Source organism: Podarcis pityusensis, assembly GCF_964106645.2.
Source record: "Podarcis pityusensis genome assembly, chromosome: 10".
In the NCBI taxonomy this organism is placed as follows: domain Eukaryota; kingdom Metazoa; phylum Chordata; class Lepidosauria; order Squamata; family Lacertidae; genus Podarcis; species Podarcis pityusensis.
In genome coordinates, this window is record NC_138035.1 from 33,945,239 (window position 1) to 33,970,073 (window position 24,835).

General features: G+C 42.1%; 1 protein-coding gene and 1 long non-coding RNA gene across 17 annotated transcripts in view; one reads left to right on the top strand and one right to left on the bottom strand.

Moving 5' to 3' along the window:
- Nucleotides 1–24,835, top strand: part of GRIN2B (glutamate ionotropic receptor NMDA type subunit 2B) — a 292,093-nt gene that overhangs the window by 253,880 nt on the left and 13,378 nt on the right. For all 15 annotated transcript variants that reach the window (XM_080971223.1, XM_080971212.1, XM_080971213.1 and 12 more), the window contains 3 exons: nucleotides 881–1,034; nucleotides 2,373–2,498; nucleotides 6,399–6,628. In XM_080971223.1, the coding sequence (XP_080827349.1) occupies nucleotides 881–1,034; nucleotides 2,373–2,498; nucleotides 6,399–6,628 (510 nt within the window). The remainder of the gene's footprint in view (nucleotides 1–880; nucleotides 1,035–2,372; nucleotides 2,499–6,398; nucleotides 6,629–24,835) is intronic.
- On the bottom strand, nucleotides 2,539–12,412 carry LOC308457462. 2 transcript variants are annotated; one of them, XR_013976924.1, is made up of 4 exons: nucleotides 12,273–12,412; nucleotides 10,233–10,333; nucleotides 8,180–8,291; nucleotides 2,539–2,611 (listed from the first exon to the last, which is right to left on the bottom strand). It is a non-coding gene; the product is annotated as an uncharacterized lncRNA (long non-coding RNA). The 2 variants fall into 2 exon arrangements; XR_013976925.1 differs by lacking the exon at nucleotides 2,539–2,611 and adding an exon at nucleotides 6,150–6,184.

Here is a 24,835-nt window from a genome sequence, read left to right on the forward strand (position 1 = left end):
GAAATGAAGAGCAATAGAAATAATGTTGTTTTCTGCTGCTTGTGGTCCATTTACTGCCAGAGTATTTCTCAGCATGCGTTTGATGGAGGAGGTGATGCGAGGTATGACATGCAATAACACAAAAGGAAACACCAGTATATACAACTGTAAAGTTTAAAGGATTTTTGCCACCTTTCTCCAAGTCTCTAAATCTGTGGGCAGCAGCTGAGTCGCAGGGTCAACTCTTGACATCTGCAGGAAGCACTGGGAGACATCCCTGCCTGAAACCCTGGAGAGCTGCTGCCAGTCAGTGTAGACAGTGCTGAGCTAGGTGGATCAGTGGTCTAACTCAGCATAAAGCAGCCTCCTATGTACATTGTCTCTGGTCCTAACACCCAAAGTGTTTTGCAGGTATGTGTACATATGTGTGTACACAAATACTGAAACCAACCCACAACCAATTGGTTGCCTTAAAGGGGCACACTTGTGGGGAGGGCTGTTGTTTTCCAGGGAAATGGAAAACAAGGATGGTCCTTCCCAGTAATTATTTGTTTTTCCTTTCACTGATCTGACCTTCCATTCTGAATGTTCAAATATGATGTGAAATAATTCTTAGCTAGCCTGCCACTCTTTTTCTCTTCTCTTATTGCACAATGTGCCACCTTCCTCCTCCTTTCTTTTTCCTTTATCTTTCCCAGTTCCCATTTCCAAATGTGATGTCAACACCATTTGCCCTTGCTTTCTACCTTCCTGCCTCATATATACAAAACCTTGTGAATGTGTGGCAGCCTGTCGCTGTTTTAACTTACCCGAAAGCATCCTTTATTCTTGAACAAGTTCCAGCTCCTGCATGCTAGACTCTAGTCTCTGCATTAACTATTTTTCTGTCTCCTTGTCTCAGGTGGTTGACAAACGTGCCTATATGGCGGTGGGATCCCTCACCATAAATGCAGAACGCTCAGAAGTGGTAGACTTTTCTGTACCCTTCATTGAGACAGGCATTAGTGTAATGGTGTCGCGAAGCAATGGGACTGTCTCACCTTCTGCCTTTTTAGGTAAAGTTTTTTAAATTATATATATATATATATTTTGAGGCAAAGTGCAGGGGAAAATATTTTAAGAAAAACAACCAGAATGTTTGCTGTTCTTTTTCTAATTTAAAAAACAAACAGCACACACACACACTGCTTGAAAGAAACTTTATACACTCTAAAGTTCAATCCTGAACTAGATTTCAGAACCAGGTTCTAGATGTGAAAATGAGAATACTAACAAACAACTTCAGAAATATTGGTCCCAGGTTCCAGAACTAGAAGTTTAATTATGTTCAAATACATTTATTCAGCTTTCCCCTGATCTTTGCTTCCTGGAGTTGACCTATGACAATCATTTGGCATCCCAGCAGTATGACATGCAGACGTTCAGAAGAAGCTTTTCCTATCACTTTGCCTTATATCCAAAGAAGTGAAGGCAGAGTCTCTTTCTTGCTTTCTTTTTTGAAGTTTATAAGCCTTTTTTGCGTGCAAAGCCCTCAAAGCACCATAAAACATTAACAAATCAAATGAAATCACAATAGCAGCAGAGAAAATATACTGACAAAAAAGCTAGATACTAATTCTTAACTGGCTAGTTCATTTCCATTCTGAGGATCTACATCAATATGGCGCTCTGTGCCAGTCTACAGAAAGGGAAAGAACTAGGCTGGCTTTCTGGGGTACAGAGTTCCAGAGCCTGGGTTAAACCAGGCTGAGAGTCAAAGCAAAGTGAATCACAATGGAGTCACCTGCTCCAGACAACAGGATCCTAACATCAGCCTGAAAGCAGTATTTTGAACACATTTCAAAGGCAGAACCACTAGAACGTATTGCAAACTACTGCAATTGCATATTACCACCTCTCCCCATACTAACCCACCCAGAGCCTGCAAGAAGGGCCTGAGGCCCTTCTTCGTGTGAGGTCTGGAGGGTGGCAATACAAGAACTGGACTTTTCTGCAGTAGTTTCTCGCTTGTGGGATGCTCTCTCCAGGGAAGCTCACCTGGCACCTTCATTATATACCGTAAGGTGCTGGCAAAAACTCACTCCTGTGTAAGTTCTGTATCTGAAAGCAGCTGCCATTTAGAATAACAGTAACTGTAAAGAAACAGTAACCAAATCAGTTTTGGGTGGAATTTAATGATGGGCTCTTCCAATCTTTCCACCCACATAAGCCTTTCTGCTTGCCAGATAGAACAATACCAGCTCTCCTCCCTAGGGGGCAGGGTGAGGAGACGAGGGGAAAAGGCCCTTTCCATAAGTGGATGTCCTTGCACTTGGCTTCCACTGATGGGGCTGGCTTGTATTTTGGGGTAGGATGGAAAAGTACCTACAAAATTTCTGTCTCTTTCTCTTTAGAGCCATTCAGTGCTGATGTATGGGTGATGATGTTTGTAATGCTGCTTATAATCTCTGCGGTGGCGGTCTTTGTCTTTGAGTACTTCAGCCCTGTGGGATACAACCGGTGTCTGGCTGATGGCAGAGGTAAGGAGACATATCTCTCAACATGCAACGAATATGGTCTTGCTTGTTTAGCTTGGCTTCATTTTATCCTCCTCCTGTATATATGTCAACCATTTACAGATTTTGTATTTTCTCTGGGTAAACAAGGAAAGAAGTTGAATCAATAGGTTCACAAACAGCAGAAAATTTAAATGGATCTCTTTGGATGATTGGGCATTTGCATGGTTCACAATACAGAGCCACTAATTTCCAGCTGACCTGAAATTATCTGCCTAACCCTATGTGTGTTTGCTCATAATTTCTCCAAAGTAAACATGCTACTTTGTTAAACTGAAATATATATTCCCTTGGACAACTGTTCACATTTGAATTGGTACCCAGCAAATGTGCAAATTTTTGCAAATTTTGTCATGCATATGAATTTTAACATAATAAATTTGCAACCCTTGATTGCTTTTCCTACTTTGGTTCTGCTTGCCTTGGCTGTATAACTGGAAATTTACATGACGACAATGATGATGATGATATTACAAAGCTATGTAATGTTACATTCATCTATCTCTCATTACACTAATTGCATTAATGGAATTATTTCCTTTCAGAGATTCACCCAAAGTGCCTAATGGAGAACCTCTGCACATTAACCCCTTGCAAATTAATTCACATCTAGATTGTGTGTCAGAAGAAGGACAGGGATAAGGAAGTTACAGCAATCTAGGGGTGCTTGAAGCAGCAGAAATGACAAACCATCTCCACTGTCATACTCTACTGCCTCCATAAATTTGAGACATATTAACCATTAATTTAATATCCTCGGGTGGGTGGGGGATGTAGATGGAGTAGTTGCGAAGGGACATGGAGCAAAAGGTGCAAAGCTGTCTGATTAGAGAGTTGGTTTATGAGTGAAGGGCAAAGGCAGAATACAGTAAATAAGTGAAAGCACTTGGATGCTGGTAAGATACTGGTATATTCCCTTGGCTTTGTTGAGCTGTGAAATGGCCCCCTACGTAAGACCTTCTGGTTTACCCACAGGCTGAAAATATGAAGATGCTTGAACTGAGATATTTGTGTGAAAATCGTTTTACCCGCTTCTCAAATTTGCCCTGAACGTATCTATGCCACCAAGTTTCTGAGCCCTGAAGAAAAGATATTTTGAAATGGAAATTTAGTCAGAGCTTTATGCCAAAGGGAGCTGTTGTCCACAAGCTGTGGACAGCATACATGGACCAATGCACATATCTAAGGAGATGTATGCAGAGTTGTGAATATTCATGAAGATGCTCATGCTGAAATTTCTGTATACACACCATGCACATATTTTTAGTACAGGTAGCAGAACAGATGTGAATGGTGAACAGCTTGAATGAATTATTTGGGGCAAAACTGGATTCTATATGTGAAATGATGACATACATTGTTATGAAAAACATGCATTGCACAAGGCCAATATGGATATGTTCATGTGTGTTTTTTCTGGATACCAAATGCTACACAGAGTTCACTGTGTGTTTGCAACTGTTTGCATAGTCCACATGATGTTAGCCCATGCAACTCAATGGGACTTACTTCTGTGTAGTCATTGAGGATGATAATCTTAACTGTTAAGGTATCCTGAAAAGGTACTCTTGCTTTATAAATCTATGGTGATTCTGGAAGAAGCAGCAGCAAATATAGACCATGCAAAACTGAAAATGAGCAATGTTCAACAGTGTTTCTTTGCAATTATGCAGTGGAGCTAGTTTAAAGTTTTATTTTATTTATCCATTTTCCCTTTAAAAGTTTCCTTTAAAAGTTCCTTACTCGCTTCCTCAAATTTTTAAAATGCAAATTATAAACATCAATACAGAGATAAATTAATTTGCATGCAAAAATAAATGTTGATGAAATGCTTCACTGTTAAGTATTCAAAAAGCCAAAAAATGCAAAATGAATGTTTCTCATAATAACTTATCTCATCTGCATTGCATATGTGGGAGCCAGATTTGCCATCAGATACATTCATTCAATTCTTATTGAAAGTCAGCTGGAGTTGTGGCACATAAGCCTGCATTAATAAGCATAACTAATAGACTCTGTGAACTTGGTTTGAGTTAGTTCCATTAAAATGCAGACGGGAAAAGAGCAGCTGTGTGAAGGAACTCTCTTGGCCTTGTACTTCATTGCATGGATGTTTCTAGTTGTTTAGATCACAGTGACCTTGTAGGACTTAAAGAACTTTTGAAAACCTGTGCTCACACTTACTTAACAGAACAACAATAGCTATGATACCAAATGCCACAATTTGTTATAGAGCTAGAGGCGTCATGAAATTTCTGTTTTACTCATGGGAGTGCTCCTGAATGTCTAAAACTCATGATGTGAAAAAGATTTATGTGTGCCTCTATTTGCAAGTCATACATAAGTACTGTATGCCAAGACTCAGAGAGCAGCACTGCATACTTTCACCTTACGGGGAGGCACGTGTATTGCTTCCTCCCTGTTGCAGTTTAGGTTGCAGGAGTGGCTTGCGGAGTTAGTCGCTTCAGTGACTCTATTTACGATAACGTTTGGATAAACAAAAATGCACGCGTGTATTGTTAAGGCAGATGACATTTTGTTATACCTCACCCTTCATCTGAGGTACTCAAAATGACCTTTTAGCTTCACAGCAACCAGAAGATGATGACTTGGTGAGTTGCCCAAGGTCACCCACTGAGCTGAGCAGCCAAGGGTAAATTCGTTTCCGGGTTTCCCACAGAATGTTAGGGTCCTTTTACTCATTTATTTTGTGGGATCCAGGCATATTTATTTAAGACACTTTTCTGCTACAGGACTGTCACATTTCCCCTGCGTTCCACCTACAGCATTTTGTGGATGGGAAATGCAAATTGTTGTCCTTTGTGCAGAATGTGGCCGCTGGAATTCCATTGTACCCACCTAAATGTCAGTGTCACAACAAATAGAGATGAGCAACACACCCCATACTCACTCATTTACTATGTTGACACAATTTTCTGTACTTTTAAAAGTTCAGCTTTTAGAGTTGTGCTTTCTTGGGGACTGTTTTTACTTTTTGTTAGAGGATCATTCAATCCCAAGAACACTCATGTAGCCCTCAAAAGACAACATGTGAACATCAGCAATGCTAAGTGTTTTTCAATAATTTTTATTATCTTTGATGTGCTTTCCCTTTCTAGGGTTGGAGAGCACATCCGTTTTGTGTTGTTTTGTTTTGTTTCAGAGTAGTAAAAAGTAGTTCCCCCTCCCAGAACACTAGTCAGGCTCTCCCCAAACATGACTGCTTTCTTCAATTACATGGGGGACTGGGAAGCCTATTGGCTGATAACTGATTGGCTCCGCCATGAAACCTGAAGCCTACCACTGACGCATCACACTGCCAAACCATGCTTTGATAACTGGGAACATCCAACAAGGTTGTGCCATCTCCCAACTTCCTCCAGCTGCATGAATTTCCCTTTCTTTCTCTGGTTAGTGTTAACTGCAAGGTTTCATTGCTACATCTGACCTGGCATAAGACCAGTTACCACTGACCATAGTTAGCTTCTAAACCAGAGATTGAGGTAAACTTCTAACCCTGGTTTCAGTCTCTGTTTTAGAAGCCAACTGATATTTTACCTCTTCAGATTTAACACTGCAATTCTATGGACACTTACCTGGGAGTAGGTCCTGTTGGGGCTTACTTCTGAGCAGACATAGTTAGAATTCTGCTGTAAATTAGTTGATATTAACCAGGAAGAACAGAGAAAGAGAGGAAGAAAAGCGTGCAAATTTATGGGATTCTTCCAGTATACCAACCTATGTTTGCGCAATCAGACAAAGTGATGTATAAGAGAAAAGGGTCAGGATTTTGTACTAACTACTTGGAATGACGGACTTTGCCAGTCTGATCACTATTTCTGCTTATGTTTTTGGTCATTTCAGAGCCTGGTGGTCCTTCTTTCACCATTGGCAAAGCTATCTGGTTATTGTGGGGCCTGGTATTCAACAACTCTGTGCCAGTGCAGAATCCCAAGGGAACTACGAGCAAGATCATGGTGTCTGTGTGGGCCTTCTTTGCTGTCATCTTTCTGGCCAGTTACACTGCCAATTTGGCTGCCTTCATGATCCAAGAGGAGTATGTAGACCAGGTGTCTGGGCTGAGCGACAAAAAGGTAATGCATTTGCAACCTCAGAGGGTTGCTTCCTTGTCACGAAATCCTTTTGCTTCTTCTCTGATTTTAATTGAGTGTACCCTGAGCTTGGTTAGCAATAATGCAGCCATAATTTAATTTATGATGTTAGTAATAAATAACATGATAATTCAAATAATAAGAAAACTTTTTAATTCTATTTTGTGTGTGTCTTTTAATTGATTTGTGAATATTTAAACCCAAGTTTCTCAAAGTATAAAGTGAGCATCCCTATGTGTTGGCATCCTATAACTTTATGATCAGTTGCCAGGAGAGCTGAAACGACCTCCCTGATAAACCCAGATTTTGTATATATCTTGACTGGGCAAAGAAATAGAATGTGCCTGCTCTCTTCTTAGCAACTGTGAACTAATAAACTAGTGCTCTGCCTCCCATTCCTTCTGCTACCCTTTAATCCACTTGAACTCTGCTTGGGGCAAGTATGACAAATACAACATTTTGTCTTTGGCTGATTTTGTTCTCCTGCTTTCCAGTTTCTGTAGGAATTTCTCACAAGCTGAGAAGTGCTGCACAGCAATGCTCTGAGAGGTTATTATTATCTTCCCTGTAAAGAGGAGGAACAGACACTGATATGCTTAAGTCCATGGCAGAAATAGGATTTAAGCACACACACCCCATACACAATAGCCCACTCCTATGCATAGTTATATGGAAATCCCACTATATTCAGTTGGCTTTACTCCCAAATAAGTGTGCACAGGATTGCAGCGATAGGTTATATATTTTAGCATGAAGTTTAAGAAAATGGAAGAATATCAGCTAAATAGCTATAGTTGGAAGTACTTAGGCTGGAGAGAGAAAAAATACCCTCATGCAAGTTAATGTAGTTACAATCTAGTTGATAATTTGGGGCTCTGCTGTTATTGGTGAATGAGGGATGGGGATGCAACCCTGAAAGGAAATTTCCCTCACCCATTTTCTTAATATTTTTTTCTTCCTTGCTCTCATTTCCTGATTTTTTTGCAATTTTGTGAATTATAGATGCAGATGTTTTATGGTAGGCTGGGCTGTGCAGCAGCATTAGACAGAGGTCACTGGCTTGTGGTCACAGAGGTGGACTCCTTGTGCTTATGGGTCATAGCTATTGATGAATATAGTGTTGTAAGCTCTAGTTTATCATTAGTGCATTGGTTTATTTTTTAGCAACAATAATGATATTTATTAGTTCAATATTATCTTACCATACTTTGTTAAAACCAGGCTTGTCTGATATGCTGCAAGGGTGGCACTACAGTCTCCTAGATTAGATGTCCTCAAGACAGATGTCCGTAATATTTGTGACCTTCTCAGTGCCTTTTTTTATTATTCATTCTGTCCCATTTTGACCTCACAAACCATCAAAGATGATGAGTCTTCGGTGGTTGCTGATGGATGAATGAGCATATATAAGAAGCACAGGATTATTGTTGGTAGATTCAAATCCTGGGGGGAAAGGCCTTTCTTCCTATGTCCCTCCCCCTCCCTTTTGAAATATTAAATGCAATTTGTACCAAACCATGGGCTATTCTTTACCTTAAGGTGTATTCTGGATTTCAGGTTCTTGGATAGATAGCCAAACTTCATGTAATGTAAAGGTTCTGTGGCTGGAAATCCTGTTGTCTTTTCCCATTACAAAAAGATCTGCCTGATTTGGAAGAGGGAGTTTAACAATTTTTTAATGTATGTGTTGCATCCACACTTCTTAGCTCCCCATCTTTTCAGAAAGTCCTTCCCTGGGCAGCCAAAGAAGAGGAGGTAAAATGGTCTCAGCACTTTTCCCCACCCCCAACACCAGAGGTGTAGCAACTATCACTCCTCTCCTCTCCTCTCATTTTGTCCCACAGCAGCCGCCCAGGCAAATCCTTCCAGAAAGTAGGGGAGGAGTTAGTATCATAGCCAATGGGAGTTGGAAGTTGGCGGATCCTTCCAACTCCAGCAAATGCTCCATGCTGCGGAGCTTGAAGATAGATTATAGTCGTCCCTCTGCTTGCATCAGGTTGGCAACCCACAGCTTTGAAGGCTGCCTGCACATTACACTTTGTAGCTTTATTTCTAGAAGGGCTGAAGACATACTGTTTTTAAAAAATTAAAAACTCAGTGTTTGGGTCCTCTGCTGCCATGAGCCCTAGTGCAATTGCTGCAATTGTACCATTATAAATCCATCTCTGTTAGGACTGAATGGATTCCTATTGCCTGGGGTCCAAACAACTCACTATATCAGTCACAGCTCTGACCTCACTTATTGGCTAAAAACATTGAGAGGCCGGAACAGCCAGGCTGGCTCATTTGAAAGAAATTATTCAGAAAGGTACCTGCATGTTATGATTGATAAATTTCTTATTAGAAGGGCTAGAATCTTCTTCTTTTTTAATGAAAGCTCTGAGTCTGGTAACCCCCTTCAGGGATGCCAATGAAGGCCTTCATGGGCACCAGGTTGGTGACCTCTGTCCTAACGGACCAGCCTCCACTGATTTTAATTGGGAAGAAGGAGAAGCAAACAGTAGAAGCAAAACAACTAAAATGCTAGAATTCAACCATCTCAATTCATTGCTTGTAGTCACATTTCAAAACTATCCTCTCAGTTAACAAGGCACACTAATGGCTTGGAGGCCCCTCAGCCCCATGTGGCCCTAATGCTGCACACACCTATAAATCCTTTCCTGCTGGGAGCAGCAACACTGACATTGTTGGAGTTGTTGGGGCTTGTAGTCTTCTGGTGTGGCCTTCTTATTCCAATCTAGCACATTACTTTCCTAAAATCGCTTGCATCCTAATTTTGATTTCTCTTGCTGTTGTTTGTGTCTGTCGTGAGTGTTAGTTTTGAGGTAAGTCTTGTCCCTTCACCCCCGCCCCCTAAATTCTGGCCTTTGGTGTGATTGATTTAAATCCAGTGTTAAATGTTTGAAGACCTCTGTGCCTCTGAGTAACAGTACCCATACCCAGTTAGAATCCATAGTACCCATGGCCAGTCAAATTATTTTGGCATCAGAGGCAAAAACATGCATCTTTCCCCTTCTCTAACTACTAGAGAAGTACAATGGTAATATCTATTGAATTATTTGGCACCATTCAAATATACCAAAAATAGATGGACTCAGGTGGCTCCCTCATTCTTCCTAATGTTAAGGCCAACTCTGATATTGTTTGTCTGTGGCCACATTCACACTATATATTTACAGCACTATGATACCACTATAAACAGTCATGGCTTCCTCCAGGCAATTCTGAGAGCTATAGCTTGTGAAAGGTGCTGGGAGTTGTTAGGAGATCCCTGTTCCCCTCACTCTTGATAAATGTAGCCCTGGATAATTATAGATACCCTGTTTCCTCCCAGAGCTACAATTCCCAGAGCTACATTTAACAATCAATCCCTCTTCCCAGGGAACTTTGGAAATTGTAGTTCTGTGAGAGGAATTGGTGACCTCCTAACAATTCTCAGCACCTTTCACCAACAACAGCTCCCAGAATGCAGCTCACTCTTCATACAATGCTTTTCTTGTGGCAGGTATAATGGAGGCCAATAGCTCTGTTGCTTTTGAAACAATTAAACAAATTATAGGGGGACAGGTTAATCAGAAGCTTTTACCTTTGATAATGAATCATGATGGGGCAGTATACCTCTGAATATCAAATGATTCTTGAGAATGAAAAAGGCAGTGTTGGTCTCACCTTCACATCTTGCTTATGCTGAAACAGAATGTAGAATTCATTGGGATTTTCTGTGAGCCTAGCAGGGATCTTCCTATGTTCTGATGCCATAGCTAAACCCAGTTTCATCATTCTCATGGCTCATTTTTGCTGAACCTATTTTCTTCCTCTAGCAGATCCCTCCAAACAAATTCCCATGTATACATGCCTCCAATTATTTCCCCCTTCAGATAATTGTTCCCTTAAATATCCATTTCCCAGTTCCTTATTCTTTAAGATCAAAGGAAAGGGCCAAAGGTTAAAGGACAAATCGGTGATAGCGTAACAGGCAGGTGTTCATATCTCTGAATGTATACATTCATAGAAGATGCTGAACTTATTTGAAATAAAGGGGTTATTTTTCACAATAGAAATAGGATTGCAGTTTATTTCTATGATTCTGTGCTTTTTGGTGCAGTTGATTTGTCCATGCTACTGGTTTTTAGTGTTATTCTTTTCAACATTTTAATCTTAAAATCCAAGGCACATAAATCTTATTATTCGGCTAGGCCCCTGGATATGAAACATAATCTAGCAAAACACATCCTTACCTTTAAACACTTGAACAGCCTAGTTTAAAAATCAGTAGGATTTTACTTAAAGATAAGTACATCCTCATTGTTATAGACTGGGATCCTAAGCATACTTTCTGTGAAACTAAGCTCCTTTCAAATCAATTAGGCCTGCTTTTGAGTAAATATATTCAAGATTGAGGTGCCAGGCAGCACTTTCCAGTTCTTAAGCTATGGAACACTTGTTACAGGAAGAGATCTCACCTAGCACATGGTGGGGAACCTGTGACTCTTCAGAGGGTTCTGCCATCATCACTGACCATTAACCATGTTAGATGGGTCTGGGTGGGGGACTGGAGTCTAACAACATCTGGAGAGCAACAGGTTTCCTACCCCTGATCTGAATTCTTCATTGAATACTTTTCACATTAGCTGGATGCTTCAATTTTACACAGTGTTTAAGGGCTGCTGCTACCGTTAGAAAGTAGGAAGAATAGAAGTGATTTATGAGGTCTGTGGACAAAGAGTTGCAAATCAAGATGTACCATTGAGTTTTCAGATTTGGCCTTTTTAAGTTGCTTGTGCCCTTTGGAAGCTTCTTTGTTGGAAGAAAATAGACTGGTTAGTTATAAAGTTATGAATGTTTAAATACACCAACATGTGATATATTTTTTGTCTTTCCTGCCCCCCTTTAAATCTCAGCTCAAAGTGGAACGGCTTAAAACACTGGTATGACTGTGATGTGCTTTAGCTTTGACTCATTCCTCATAGGATCCTCTCTCTTCCTCAACGCTGCAGGGATTAATGGTGGTAAAAACTTGTAATGGGACTCTTCAGGATTAATGGGAGTACAAATGTGTTTTTTCTCAGTACCTTAAGCAGATAAAGCCTAAAGACATGCAGAGAATAGGCATGCTGACTTTTGGACTTGGATTTCACTCATGCTGGAAGAGGGGCATGTGTGAAAATCTCCCAATAGGCTACACTTGAGGCAAGATGGAAAGAAATAATCAGCACATGATTTAAAAGATTACAGTTTCAAGGTGCGGCTAACAGTAATTCTGTGCTGTCTTTTCCTCTTATCTTGCTGCAGTATTACATGATGGGTTTTGGACATTATATTTCTGTTCTTGTTCCCTTTGAAGCTGCCCATAAGAAAATAGGAAAATGTGAAGCTCCATTATCCTGAGTCAGATTATTGGTCCATTTAGCTCAGTATTGTTTATGTTGACTAGCCGTGGCTCTCCAGGGTTTTAGCTAAGGGGTTTTCTGCCTGGAGATTTCAGGGACTGTGCTCTACTACTGAGTAAAATAAGAGGAGCCCTTCTAAGTCAGACCAAGAGTCCACCTAGTTCAGCTAGCCAGATGCTTCCAGGAAGCCTGTGTAACTAGAACAGTCAACATGCATTCTTTTCTTTTGCTCATACCTGATATTCAGAGGCACACTGTCTCTGTCTCTGAGCCTGGAGATTCCATTTAACTATCGTAGTTAACAGCTGTTGATAGACCTATCTTCCATGCATTTGTTTAACCCCCTTCCCTAAGGGCCGGATTAAACGAGACATTGGTGGCCCAAAATCAGATGTCCTGTCTCTTTTAAAAGCAGCCAAGCATGTGCAAATTTGATCAGGACCACGGCCAGGGAGGAGGGATGTTAATTATTTTCTACCATGCTGTTTGTCCATTTAAAATCCCCTCAAAGCTGCTATTTTCTCTGCTGGGCTAACATACAGATGTCAATGCATTGAGACTCTGACACTCTGTGTAGCAGGCTCTGTGCATAGAAATTTTGTGCACTGGAGAATTATTGTAACATATATTTTTGCTCAGGAACCTCAGAACTGTATTTCCCAGTATCTCTGGTGCTGATATGCAAAAACCATTCATTCCTCTCTCACATGATCTACATGGCACATGACATCCACAGCCTGTGTACCAGGTAGGCAGTTGCAGTAAGACTTCACTGCCCTGACCTCCTCACCCTGTTGCCATAATTGCACAAGTGTTTAACATAACTGCCCCCTTATTTTCTCAGTACTTTGTTACTAGCGCTCACTCACGCTCAGTATTTTATCCCTAGTATTTTAATCCATTGGAGATGCAGCAAATTGGTCATTTATATTAATTGGATCAGTTGGAAACAGCAAAAGAAGAAATGTGTGACTGACTGCTTTGCTTATCCTCTTTTCACATTGGTGCATAGTGCAAAGAGTGGCTTCACATGTTTCCTCCACAGAGAGATTTACGCGCTTCAGATATTGGTAGTATTTGGTAAAATGCTGTATATTTCTGGTGTGCATATTTGTGCTGAGAAGACTGGTAGCCACATTTAGAATTAACATTTTGCATCCGTATTTTATTAATTTTTTAATTATTTTATTATTATTTATTATTTTATTATTATTTTATTAATTCCCATAAATGCATCTGCATAAAAAACCTCTTGCCAGAATTTATCACCAACAGAAAATTTATTGAATAGCAGACACCCAGATACCTGCCTTTGAATTATTAACAATGAAGTTACATGGAAAACATCACTCAAAATGAACTTTTCAATTCAGGATACAACTTGTAGAATTGGGGTGCTGTTTCAGATGTAACAATGAGGGCTTATGTGATCCCTTATCTCTGCCAGCATGGAGAAGTTTGGAGTTTGGATGCTTTAGTTGAGCTTCCTGCTTTGCATTGGGTTAGACTGGATGATCCTCAGGATCCCTTCAAACTCTACAATTCTATGATTCTATAAGTCTTCAATTTTTATGCAGTGAAGGGATGATGTAGCCTAGCAACAAGGTCAATGTAGAGCCTATGTAGTAACTTGGTTGCAAGAAGCTGCTCTGATCAGAGATTCAATACAGTCAGAGAAGAGGTTGTGTAGTTCTGAATTAGTAAACAGTCTAGTTAACGCAGAGATTGCATAAATTTGGATTCTGCATGGAGGTTCAGTCAAGCTACTGAACCTACTATGTGCACTTTACTGCATGTGACGAAATGTGTTGGAAGATTTCTTTGCTAATTAGATCCCTGCTATGATTTTAGCCATTTTAGAAGAACAACCTTCTTTAAACTTGCTATTTTTAGCTTCCTTTTATGTTCTTTTAATCTCAGAGTTCCTTGATAATTATTTCTTTTCTTATTCCCAACTCAGTGATATCACTGACTACAATTTACAGAGACAACTATTAAAATCTTGCTGCCAAGCACATGTCATATTTGAGAACACCAGTGCACCAACATTACTCAGGAAGCACTTTGGTTATACGTTTCACCGTTAACAGGGAAGAAGTGAAGGTCTCAGAGTTTGCTTTGAGTTCCTGGCTTTGATTCCTCACTTAGGACCTGGTAAAGGTATATCTGAGAGGATGATTCAGAATCTGCATTTCTGAGGGAAATAGTGACGAAAGTTGATGTGTATATTTAAAGCACATGGCTTCCCTCAAAGACTCCTGGAAACTGTAGTTTTGTGGGTGCTGGGAATGATAGCTCTGTGAGAGGTAAACTATAGTTTCCAGAGAAGCCATGCACTTAAGATGTGCTTTAAATGTATGGTGTGGATATGCCCTAAGAAAACTCAGCCAGCTTGGGACTCATGAGGTCTCAAATCAGGATTCTGCTTAACATTGGCTTCTTGAGGAAATCATCTGGAAAAGTTCTTAGAATACACCTCTGCATGGGGTTTCTTCCAGGGATCTGATTTAGAGAGTCACCCACATATATCTTGATTAGGGATTGTGTGGCACTCTGGCAGATTCAATTTCCAATTTGGATATTGCACTCCATTGATGAGGGCAATTATTCAAAATCTACCTTCTGACCAATTTTTACTTTTAATTGTGCAAAAATGGTGTGTGTGCGTGAGAGAGAGAGAAAGAGAGAATATGAATGTGGGTTATGTATGAGGGTATGGCCCTTCCCGCTGCTGACACATGGACTCTGGATGGTTAGCAGTGAGGGAGTGTGGACCTTGGAGTCAGGAAGCTTCCTCCTTCCTGAATTATAGAATCATAGAACAGGAAGGGACTTCAAAGGTAATCCAGTCTAGCATCCTTGATAGGTTACAGTGGAGGTCCAGACATCACCATCATCATCATGCCACTTTTCATTCAGTGAATACCAAAGCAATTCACAACAGTAATAACTGCAAGAGACAATAATAGAAAAATCTGAACAGAGGAGAGGTGCAAAGAGCTTTCCTCTGTGACTGAATATGGTGGTGACTGATGCAGGTGCCCTTTTACCACTTGACTGGGGGCGGGGGGGGGGAGAGATGCCTAAGTAATTTTGTAGTCCTTTCACTTTTTCTGCTCTTTTAGATGTGGCAGCCATTTTTTTTTTGTGCCACACTCAATGGCAGCCTTTTTGGGACACACCCACGGAACTTCCTCAAAATTCCAGATATGGCCATTGGCCCCCCCAACATTGGCACCCTCTGCAGTAATCCACACTTCATAGTTAATGTATGTTGAAAACAATACAGGGGGTAACACTTTGAAACTGCAGGGGTTATGCAAGGTCGGGGAAAATAAGGGAAATCAGGTTTGATTTTTTTTAATGCAGTGTTGTCTTACAGCCTTGAGGTGCTACAGCAGGGATGGGAATCTCCAGATGCTGTTGGACTACAATTCCCATCATCTCTGACAATTCGAGATCCTGGCTGGGGCTAATGAAAGTTAAGAGTCAACAAGGCCTGAAGTAGCACAGGTTCTCTACCCCTGCAATGCATTACATCATGAAACTAGTTTAAAACTCCTACAAGATAAATGAACACTGAATTTGGGAAGAGTTTTCTAATCCAGACAGGAAACAAGCATCAGTGATAATAGATAGCACACTATCAACATCATTATGTAGAACATAAAAAGTGGAGTGACAGTTTAGTTGAAATTCGTTGTCAGAGATTCATGATGAGGACATGGTGGATCCTATCCATCTCAAATTCCTGTCAGAAGGAATATATCAAAAGGGGGTATTGTGGACACACAATGGCTTCTAGTTCACTGAGCAATGTGGTTGCATATCTTGGGACATTCAGCACACTGGAGGCAACATGAGTTATGCATGTCAACATTTGGAAGATGAAATATTCCTCCTTCATATAGACTTCTGTATAGACAGGCTCGACTCCAAGTTTGTTTGGGCCCTTGGTTGCAAGGAAATTGGTGGAACCCCTTCCCCTTGGCCATTTAGTGCCACCTGTAGCTACAGCAATTTAAGCTCACAAAAGGGCAAAAATGTACGAGAACTTACTAAGCTAAATTACAGATGAAGGGAGTTTCTGCCTGTTTTGTTTACTGGCTCTTGTGTGGTTCAGAGCTTTGTGATAGGTAGAGAAGCAACAGGTGCAGCATTTGAGTGTGTGATGCATCAGTGTAGAAGGAAAACATCCCACACTGGATTTCTTGGTGCCCTCCAGCCGTAGCTCAGTGGTAGAGCATCTGCTTTTTGTGCAGACAGTGCCAGGTTTGCTCCTCAGCTCCCTCAGGTAGGCCTGGGAAAGACTCTGAAACCCTGGAGAGCCACAACCATCGTAGATAATACTGAGCTAGATGGACCATTGGTCTGACTCGTATAAGGCAGCTTTGTAAGTTCCTAATAACAACAAACTTCTCATTAGAAGACAATAATGAAAGAAATGAGGGGCAGATCAAACAAACAAAAGTAAAAGAAAGCTTCTTTTCTTCTCACAAAGGCAGTAGTCTTTCGATTGAACCCCTAAACTTATTTATTTACATTTTACAGAACACACTGGGACCTTCTTCTGAATAAATGTATTTGGGGTTGGGTTGTAGGATTGATTGAGATGTAAGTAACATGCTACAGTTGGGCAGGCGTGGCATCTATCAGGCAGGTGAGTGAGCAAAAGAAAATACCGTATTTTTTGCTCTATAAGACGCACCAGACCACAATACGCACCTAGTTTTTGGAGGAGGAAAACAAGAAAAAAAAAATCTGAATCCCAGAAGCCAGAACAGCAAGAGGGATCGCTGTGCAGTGAAAGCAGCGATCCCTCTTGCTGTTCTGGCTTCTGGGATAGCTGTGCAGCCTGCATTCGCTCCATAAGACGCACACACATTTCCCCTTACTTTTTAGGAGGGAAAAAGTGAGTCTTATAGAGCAAAAAATACGGTAACCCCAGATATCTTATCCACAATGACTTTCATTAACTCACATTAAACAGGACTTTAGTGAGGGATTTATAAAGACTTAATAATAATAACCAAAATGGTTGATGAAATATTAACCACCTGTTTTTTCATATGTCTTGGCGGTAACCAAACTTCAAATTTCTAGGGTGTTTGGAAAACGATTGAATTGGGAGCTCTGACATTCTGATAATTGCACAATGCTTGTGTTTGTTTGTTTTTTCTATTTTGAAAAGCTGTATTTTCAAAACTTATCATAGCCACATTCCTTCCCAGCAATCATATTGTTGCCAATTTTGTTGTTTTATTTAGATATTGCTGATAGCACTATGAACATCAGAAATCAATAATATTATATTTAGCATTTGAAATCAAATATTGCCTATCATGTTACTTCCAGGAGTTTGAATAAGCCCCGAGGTTATCTGCACCTAACAAAACAGTAGTACTGCTTTATGGAAACTCAAAACCACAGCCTTGTACTAGATCTTAAGTCAGCACTAATTTAGTCCACAGCAGATATGATAAAACTAGACAAAACTGCTACATAAACACCTCCTGCACCAAACATTTAGCCCTGCTGAATATCCCCCAAATGCAAACTTCCTTGTTAAATTGCCATGTAAAATTCTATTCACTGTTTAAAGACAAACTTTAAAAAGTGACACTTTCATTTTAAAAAGCTGCTTCCCCTCTGTGTCTGGAAGAGCAGCTATAGCTAAATAATGCTGTATCTTTTCTTTTTTTGCCTCACGAATAACTTACCAAAGAATGTAAACTGATTCTGGTTTTTCCAAGACATTGGCTTCAATTATATGAACTGTAAAAGTATCCTTTGTGTATCTGAAGAAGTGAGCAAGCACACGAAAGCCTATACAAGAACAAACTTAGTTGGTCTCTAAGGTGCTACTGGATATTTTATATATATATATATGTTTATTCTTTGGAATGTTACACTTTGATGTTTCTTTAGAACACATTTGTTCTTACTTTTTTAAGTGAGTTCAGAATAATGATTGATGGTTAAGTTGGCCCAAGACATTTTGCTGCCTGAGGCAAAAAAGATGATCCACACACACCAACTGCATGCAGGTGTGGCTTGCCCAGTGGAGCAGAGCTGCCACAATAGCTTCTGGGTAGCAGTATCACTTGCCACACACTGGTAGGGGTGAGGCACCAGCAAGGCTGGGGCTGTGTGGATGCATAGGTGGGAACACTGGATTGGCTCTGCCAGTGTGGCTACACAGCCCCAACCTTGCTGCCATCTTGCCCCTTCCCATCCCTGTAAGCAGCAGTGATGCTGCTATCTGGAAGCTATCATTGCAGCATCACCCTGTCAGGTAAATGCATAGAATTATGAACTGTTCCTGATTCCGTGTTCAGAAGCGGACTGGACTAGCAGTGGAATTCTGCTTCAATATTGGCATCCTCCACTGCACCTGAGGACAACAGGCCTAAGTGCAGGGATTGCATGACAAGCCACATGGCACACCCAGTTCTGTCTTCCAACAGAGGAGAGAGAAGGGTGTTGAGAAGGAATGGTTGGATGGTGGTGGCTTCCATTGCTCTAATTCCAGCATCTGCCGCCCAGTGGTGGAGTTGGCCATGTTCCCAGAAGCAGTTTTGCATGTGTTCATTCATAAGTGCCTTCTCTCTTGTTCTTCATAAATCTGCATGGAAATCTGCATTCTTTGTTACTTATTTCCTCACAGGACGCACATTTTTTGACATATCTTTAGATAAAATATACTTTTTATCCTAAAATATATGATTTTGTGTGCACTTTGGCCTAAAGTACACAATTTAATAGGCTTTTTGGTGGTTCTTTGAGCTGAGAACAGTACCACAATGTTTGGAGGAGTGTGGCAACCAAAGGATAACTTTGTTTCAATTTGTACATCTGGTTGCTTGGCTTAAAAAATGCAAATGAAACAGAATTATTAAGCATTCCTAGTTCAGAACATCTGAGAGTTCCTAAAAACCCACCTTCTACATATGACCTATTAGCAAGAGGACATACTGTATTTTTCGCTCTATAGGACGCACCGGACAATAGGACGCACCTTGTTTTAGAGGGGGGAAAACAAGAAAAAAAATTCTCCCCCTCTCTGCCCAGCGCCCCTTCAGCGAAGCGGCAGGAGGCGCTGTGCAGAGAGGGGGAGAATTTTCCCTCTCTTGTTTTCCCCCTCTAAAACAAGGTCCCGTTTAAGGTGCGTTCAGTCGCCTTCAGGCAGCTACCTTGGAAGCCTGGAGAGCGAGAGGGGTCGGTGCCCACCGACCCCTCTTGCTCTCCAGGCTTCAGGTTCCTTTCGACCTGCTCTTTGGGGCTGGAGGGGGGAAGCCCACCACCAGCCCCAAAGAGCAGGTCGGGGAGCGGGGAAAGGCGTGCAGCGGAGAGGCTCCTGCCATAGTCGCGCGCCACCTCTCCAGCCGGGAGAGGGTCCGGGGGGGGGGGCTTGTTTAGCCGCGCGCGCGCTCTCCCAGCTGGAGAGGTGAGGTGCGGCTATAGAGGCTCCTGCCATAGCCGCGCGTCACCTCTCCAGCTGGGAGAGGGTCGCGGGGGGGCTGCTTTAGCCGCGCGCGCTCTCCCGGCTGGAGAGGTGACGTGCGGCTATAGAGGCTCCTGCCATAGCTGCCCGTCACCTCTCCAGCCGGGAGAGGGTCCCGGGGGGCTTGTTTAGCCGCGCGCGCGCTCTCCCGGCTGGAGAGGTGAGGCGCGGCTATAGAGGCTCCTGCCATAGCCGCCCGTCACCTCTCCAGCAGGGAGAGGGGCACGGGGGGCTTCTTTAGCTAAAGAAGCCCCCCGCTACCCTCTCCTGGCTGGAGAGGTGGTGTGCGGCTAAAGAGGCTCCTGCCATAGCCGCGTGTCACCTCTCCAGCTGGGAGAGGGTCGCGGGGCTATGGCTTCTTCGCTCCATAGGACGCACACACATTTCCCCTTCATTTTTGAAGGGGAAAAAGTGCGTCCTATAGAGCGAAAAATACGGTACTTGCTTTCCCATGTTGTTCCATTTGAAAGTGTTAAGGTACTCAAACCTGCAATGGGTCCTGAGGCATTCACCCTTTGTGTCATAGGTGGAGAACCTCAGGCCTAGGAGCCATATGCGGTCTTCCAGGCCTATCAGACTCATAGGACACTCCCTAAGCCACACCCACTCCCTGGTCACATACCCTCTTCACAGACCACACCCCTAACTGGCCCTGCTCCACACCCTCATTGAGTGTATTTGCCTAGGTAGAATGTGTTGTTGAACTCTGGTGATGCCTCGTTCTTGCCTGGAGGGTGGGTGGATGGTGGGGTATGAGCGTCAGTAGAAACTAGCCCACTAAGCAAAGCAAATTTTACATTTATTGATCTGCACACTTTCCCCTCTGGCCCTGCACATCTCTGGCGTGTGGTTTCTGGAAGATTGTCCAGAAGGAAATGCAGCCTTTGGGTGGAAAAAGATTCTGCCTTCTTGCTTTATGTCATCATCAAACTCTGGCACAAAAGAGGATGCCACCAGCAGAGAAGCCTTGTGAATTTTCATAATGGCACTATGTGACAAGATGCAACACCCCCTAAAAGCTTCCGTATTTGGGGTCTTCCTGCTGTTTCTGCCACTGAATTTTCTCTGCCTCACCATGCCCTGCCTTCCCTGCAACCTCTAGCTCCCTGGCCTGGCAAAAGTACTATGATGACCTGCTATGCACCAGGCCCTGATAGGCAGCTAAGGCTTTCTGGGGGAAAGAGGAAGTCGCTTTCCTCGTCTTTCACTAATTTTCCCAGTTCTGCTGCAGCAGAGTCACAAATTCTTTTCACAGCCCGCCCTTTTCCTGGCCCTTTAAGGCTTATTGCACTTGCAGGTATTACAGGCTCAAAATGAATTGGTCCAAATCACTAGTTATTAGGGGTAGAAATGAGGCTATTCTTGAGGGGGGGGGGATGTTTTCTGATAGAATAATTTCTGTGCAAAAATAAGGCATTTTCTTCAGTCTCTTCCTTCACTCCTCTAGGCCCCATGGGTACGTGAGTGGCAGCTGGTTCCCTTCAGTGTTACAAACACAAAACCTGCAGACTAGGGATGAATATTTATGTGTGTTCCTGTCAAGTTTGCAGCCAAAGATCTCAGAGTTTGGGTATCATATGGATCTTTGCATTTAATTTTCAAGATTTCTCTGGGAGTGGTTGCAAGTTGCAGAGGTACAATTGACATTGATTGAACAATTAACAATTCTTTAAAAAGATGCTGGAAGTCATATCTTCAAGATTTGGATTCTACAGCCCTAGGAACATGAGGTGGCTCAGTGTATTGGCAAACATAGGTAAAGGTAAAGGGACCCCTGACCATTAGGTCCAGTCGTGACCGACTCTGGGGTTGCGGGGCTCATCTCGCTTTATTGGCCGAGGGAGCCGGCGTACAGCTTCCGGGTCTTGTGGCCAGCATGACTAAGCTGCTTCTGGCGAACCAGAGCAGCACACGGAAACGCCATTTACCTTCCCGCCGGAGTGGTACCTATTTATCTACTTGCACTTTGATGTGCTTTCGAACTGCTAAGTTGGCAGGAGCAGGGACCGAGCAATGGGAGCTCATCCCATTGTGGGGATTCGAACTGCCGACCTTCTGATCGGCAAGTCCTAGGCTCTGTGGTTTAACCCACAGCGTCACCCGCGTCCTATTGGCAAACATACATGAAGCCTATTGTTGGTTATTCCTAGTGTAGAGACACAGCTCGGGTTGAGAGTGCTGGGATCATGGATTTAGCCTGCACTTTATATATGGTAATAAAATGTGGCATGATACTTTGCAACACATGTGATCCCACACCCCTTCCCACACCCACCTACCCACTACTGTGCAGAGTAAAGCACATCTAAGTACTATTGATTTTGGAATGACTTACAGGTACAAAGCCTTCTTTGCCTTTCTAAAAGGTTTTTATTTTGTCCCTTTAGAATGGATTCTTGTGTTCTGTGCAATGTACCTTATCAGGCTTCTCATGTCTAAGTTTTTTTTAATGTCCTGTATTCCAGTAAATGTTTTTCCCCCATCCATCTATTAGCAGCACAGAAACACTCGTGCCATCCTCAGTACTCCTTAACGCACATTTCTGCACAGTACTGGTGGGGATTTTATCTATTCTGCCAGCAGAAGGTATTGGTATTACCATAGAAAAATGTACCACCCCTGCTGGTAAGGATCACAGCTATTTTCAAAGAGCTCTAAGTTTTGAACTATATGTACACATTGGCAGTCTGATGTTTTTTACAGTAGGAAGTGATGGTGTATAGTTAGGGATGCCATACGTCTGGATTTCCCCAGACATATACGGAATACTTTTCTGTCCAGATTTTCACTGTTTGAAATATGGCAACCCTAGTATACTTTTCATATAACTGCTGTGTCCATGTAAGATAAGTTTACTGTGTGTGCACCGCATAGGTCCATAGTTTATATGGTTACAAGGAGAGGCGTTGCAAGGTGGGTGTGTTGGGTGCGGTCTGCCCCAGGTGCCACCTCTGAGGGGGGTGACAAAATGCTGTGCGGCACTCCGCAGCTGTGAGAGACAGTGTGGCTTTTGCACACACAGGCTTCCCGCTGCCAAAAGGTTCCCCAGAAAAGCTCAACAATTCTGGCTCCCCCCAAAAGAGCCAAAGCATTATTGCAGGCTGGCTAAATAAATAAATAAATAAATAAATAAATAAATAAATAAAAATAAAATTCAATGGGGGAGGGGTTACAAGACATTTTCCACACTGGGTACCACCTGACCTTGCTACGCCAATGGTTACAAGTTTGTGGGGTTCCTGGACTCCCCTCCTAATTCTGGGATGCCAGATATTGAATGAGAGACAGACTTTGGTCATCTTTCATCATATGGTGCTCTGTGCAAAGCCAACATTTGGTGACCCCCAAATGGATCTTCTCAATTATGGATCTTCTCAATTTTGCGCTGTTTCGTCTTGGCACCCTTTGTGGGGGAACCACCTGCACCTCCCTGAATCCGGCGCTGATTGAATTTAGCATTTTGAAAAAGCCAGGGGCCAGCCTGGTGATGGCATACTAATGATGAGTCGTTAGCTGGGACAAAGGGAGTGGCTCAGTGCCAGAGAGCAAATGGGAGGGGCCTCTTTCTCAATTCAGAATTATTTATGAAGACAAACCATTTCTGAAGTAGAGTTTTAGAGTTGGAAGGAGAGCAGTTGTATTCAGGACAAGAGTTTTTGCTTGATGTAAGCAACAGGAAAGATAGTTGCATTTTCCAAGCTGGCAAAAGCGGGTGTCAGAGCAATGTGGGCTGACTGTCTGAATCCAAGGCAGGACCCTCTCAGTGTGTAATGCTGAAAGCCCCTCCATCATAGCTCAGGTGCTATATATTTGTCAATAAACCATATTATCATAAAGACACCACATTCTCCACCATGCCTCATTCCTAAAGGAAACACAAACCCCGGGTAAGTGCCTGACCCCTGGAATCTTGCACTGCTCAGAGATTGGGGTGGTGTGATATTTTTGCTACAATATCAATATCAGGTTTGACTGTTAAGCAACTTTCACTGTCTCCTTCATTGTGCCCGTTATTAGATTGGCAAAAGTAGCTACTAAGCCACGCAAAATGCCTCTCTGCAGGAGTGAGGAGGGAATTTTCCATTTACTTGAAAGCCCTTGGCATAATTTCCACCTCTTAATGCTGATTTTGGGCCCCTGGCTTACATCTCAACTCACTTTTCCCCCCACTACTTCTCTGTGTATGGATTTTAAGGAGTTTTCGTAATTGTCAGTGCTAAAGTTTACTGCTCATAAAACCCCAGAAAGCATTGATTGTGACTTGGGTAAACCAAGTAGCATATAAAATCTTACAGCAGTTCAGCCTGAAAAGAGTTTTATGAGGGATGAATTTACCAGGAGCAGCAAGGGGCCTGCAAGATGGCTGCCTCCCATTTTCTACCCTTTTCTGCCAAAATAAAATAAGAGGAGTTAGAGTGAGATGTTCTCTGTACTGTAGCCATCAGTTAAACTTTGCTGCCTTTAGATATGGTCTGTTCAATACATTGTGGAATGAGGAGCATCACTTCAAATGAAGGGAGATGCCAGCGGTCCTAGAAAAGATTTGGAAGCATCTTTGAGACAGATAGCTTTGTGAGTCTGCTACAGAAAAAAGTAACCAAGTGTTTTGTGGTACCTGAAAGATTAAAAGGTGTATTATGGCATAAGTCTTAATGGACTAAAATTCACTTTGTCAGATGCATGAAGTGTTATATTCAGTTGTGTGGCCACACATGCACATGTGGGTGGAGGTTATAGATGGAGCCATATTCCCATGAGTTGCAAAAAGTGCGGTCTGTGAAAATTCTGTGTGAAGCTTAAGATAAGCTAAGTGACCATTTATAACACAAGTAATTGGGGATAACACAATCACCCTAGCTTTGCTATGTTAATTAACACCTGTTGTAGGCCTGGAAGGTAGAAATTATTGTCTTATAGCCAAACAGACAATAATTGCATGGATTACAAATTTTTGAAAAATTGCCACCCAGCATGGAAGGAGGGTGTGTGTTTTATTGGAACTACAATGCACAAAAAGGGACAATTAACTATTTCCTCCCCAATCACAGAACACCACCATTAAACTGCAATCAGCATTGGAAGCAAGCTCCATTAGTGCCAATGGGAACCTTTTTGTAATACTAATTGTGGTGGAGAGCCATTTTTGTCAGACTCATGGGTGGGGAAGGATTAAAACTTTGCCGTCCCAATGTAAATGATTAAATTCCATACAAGTATTGTTGGGATATCTGAGAAATGAGACAGGACCAAAGCAACTAGATCCTCTAGGTAATTTCTGTTCCCATTTTCCATTTC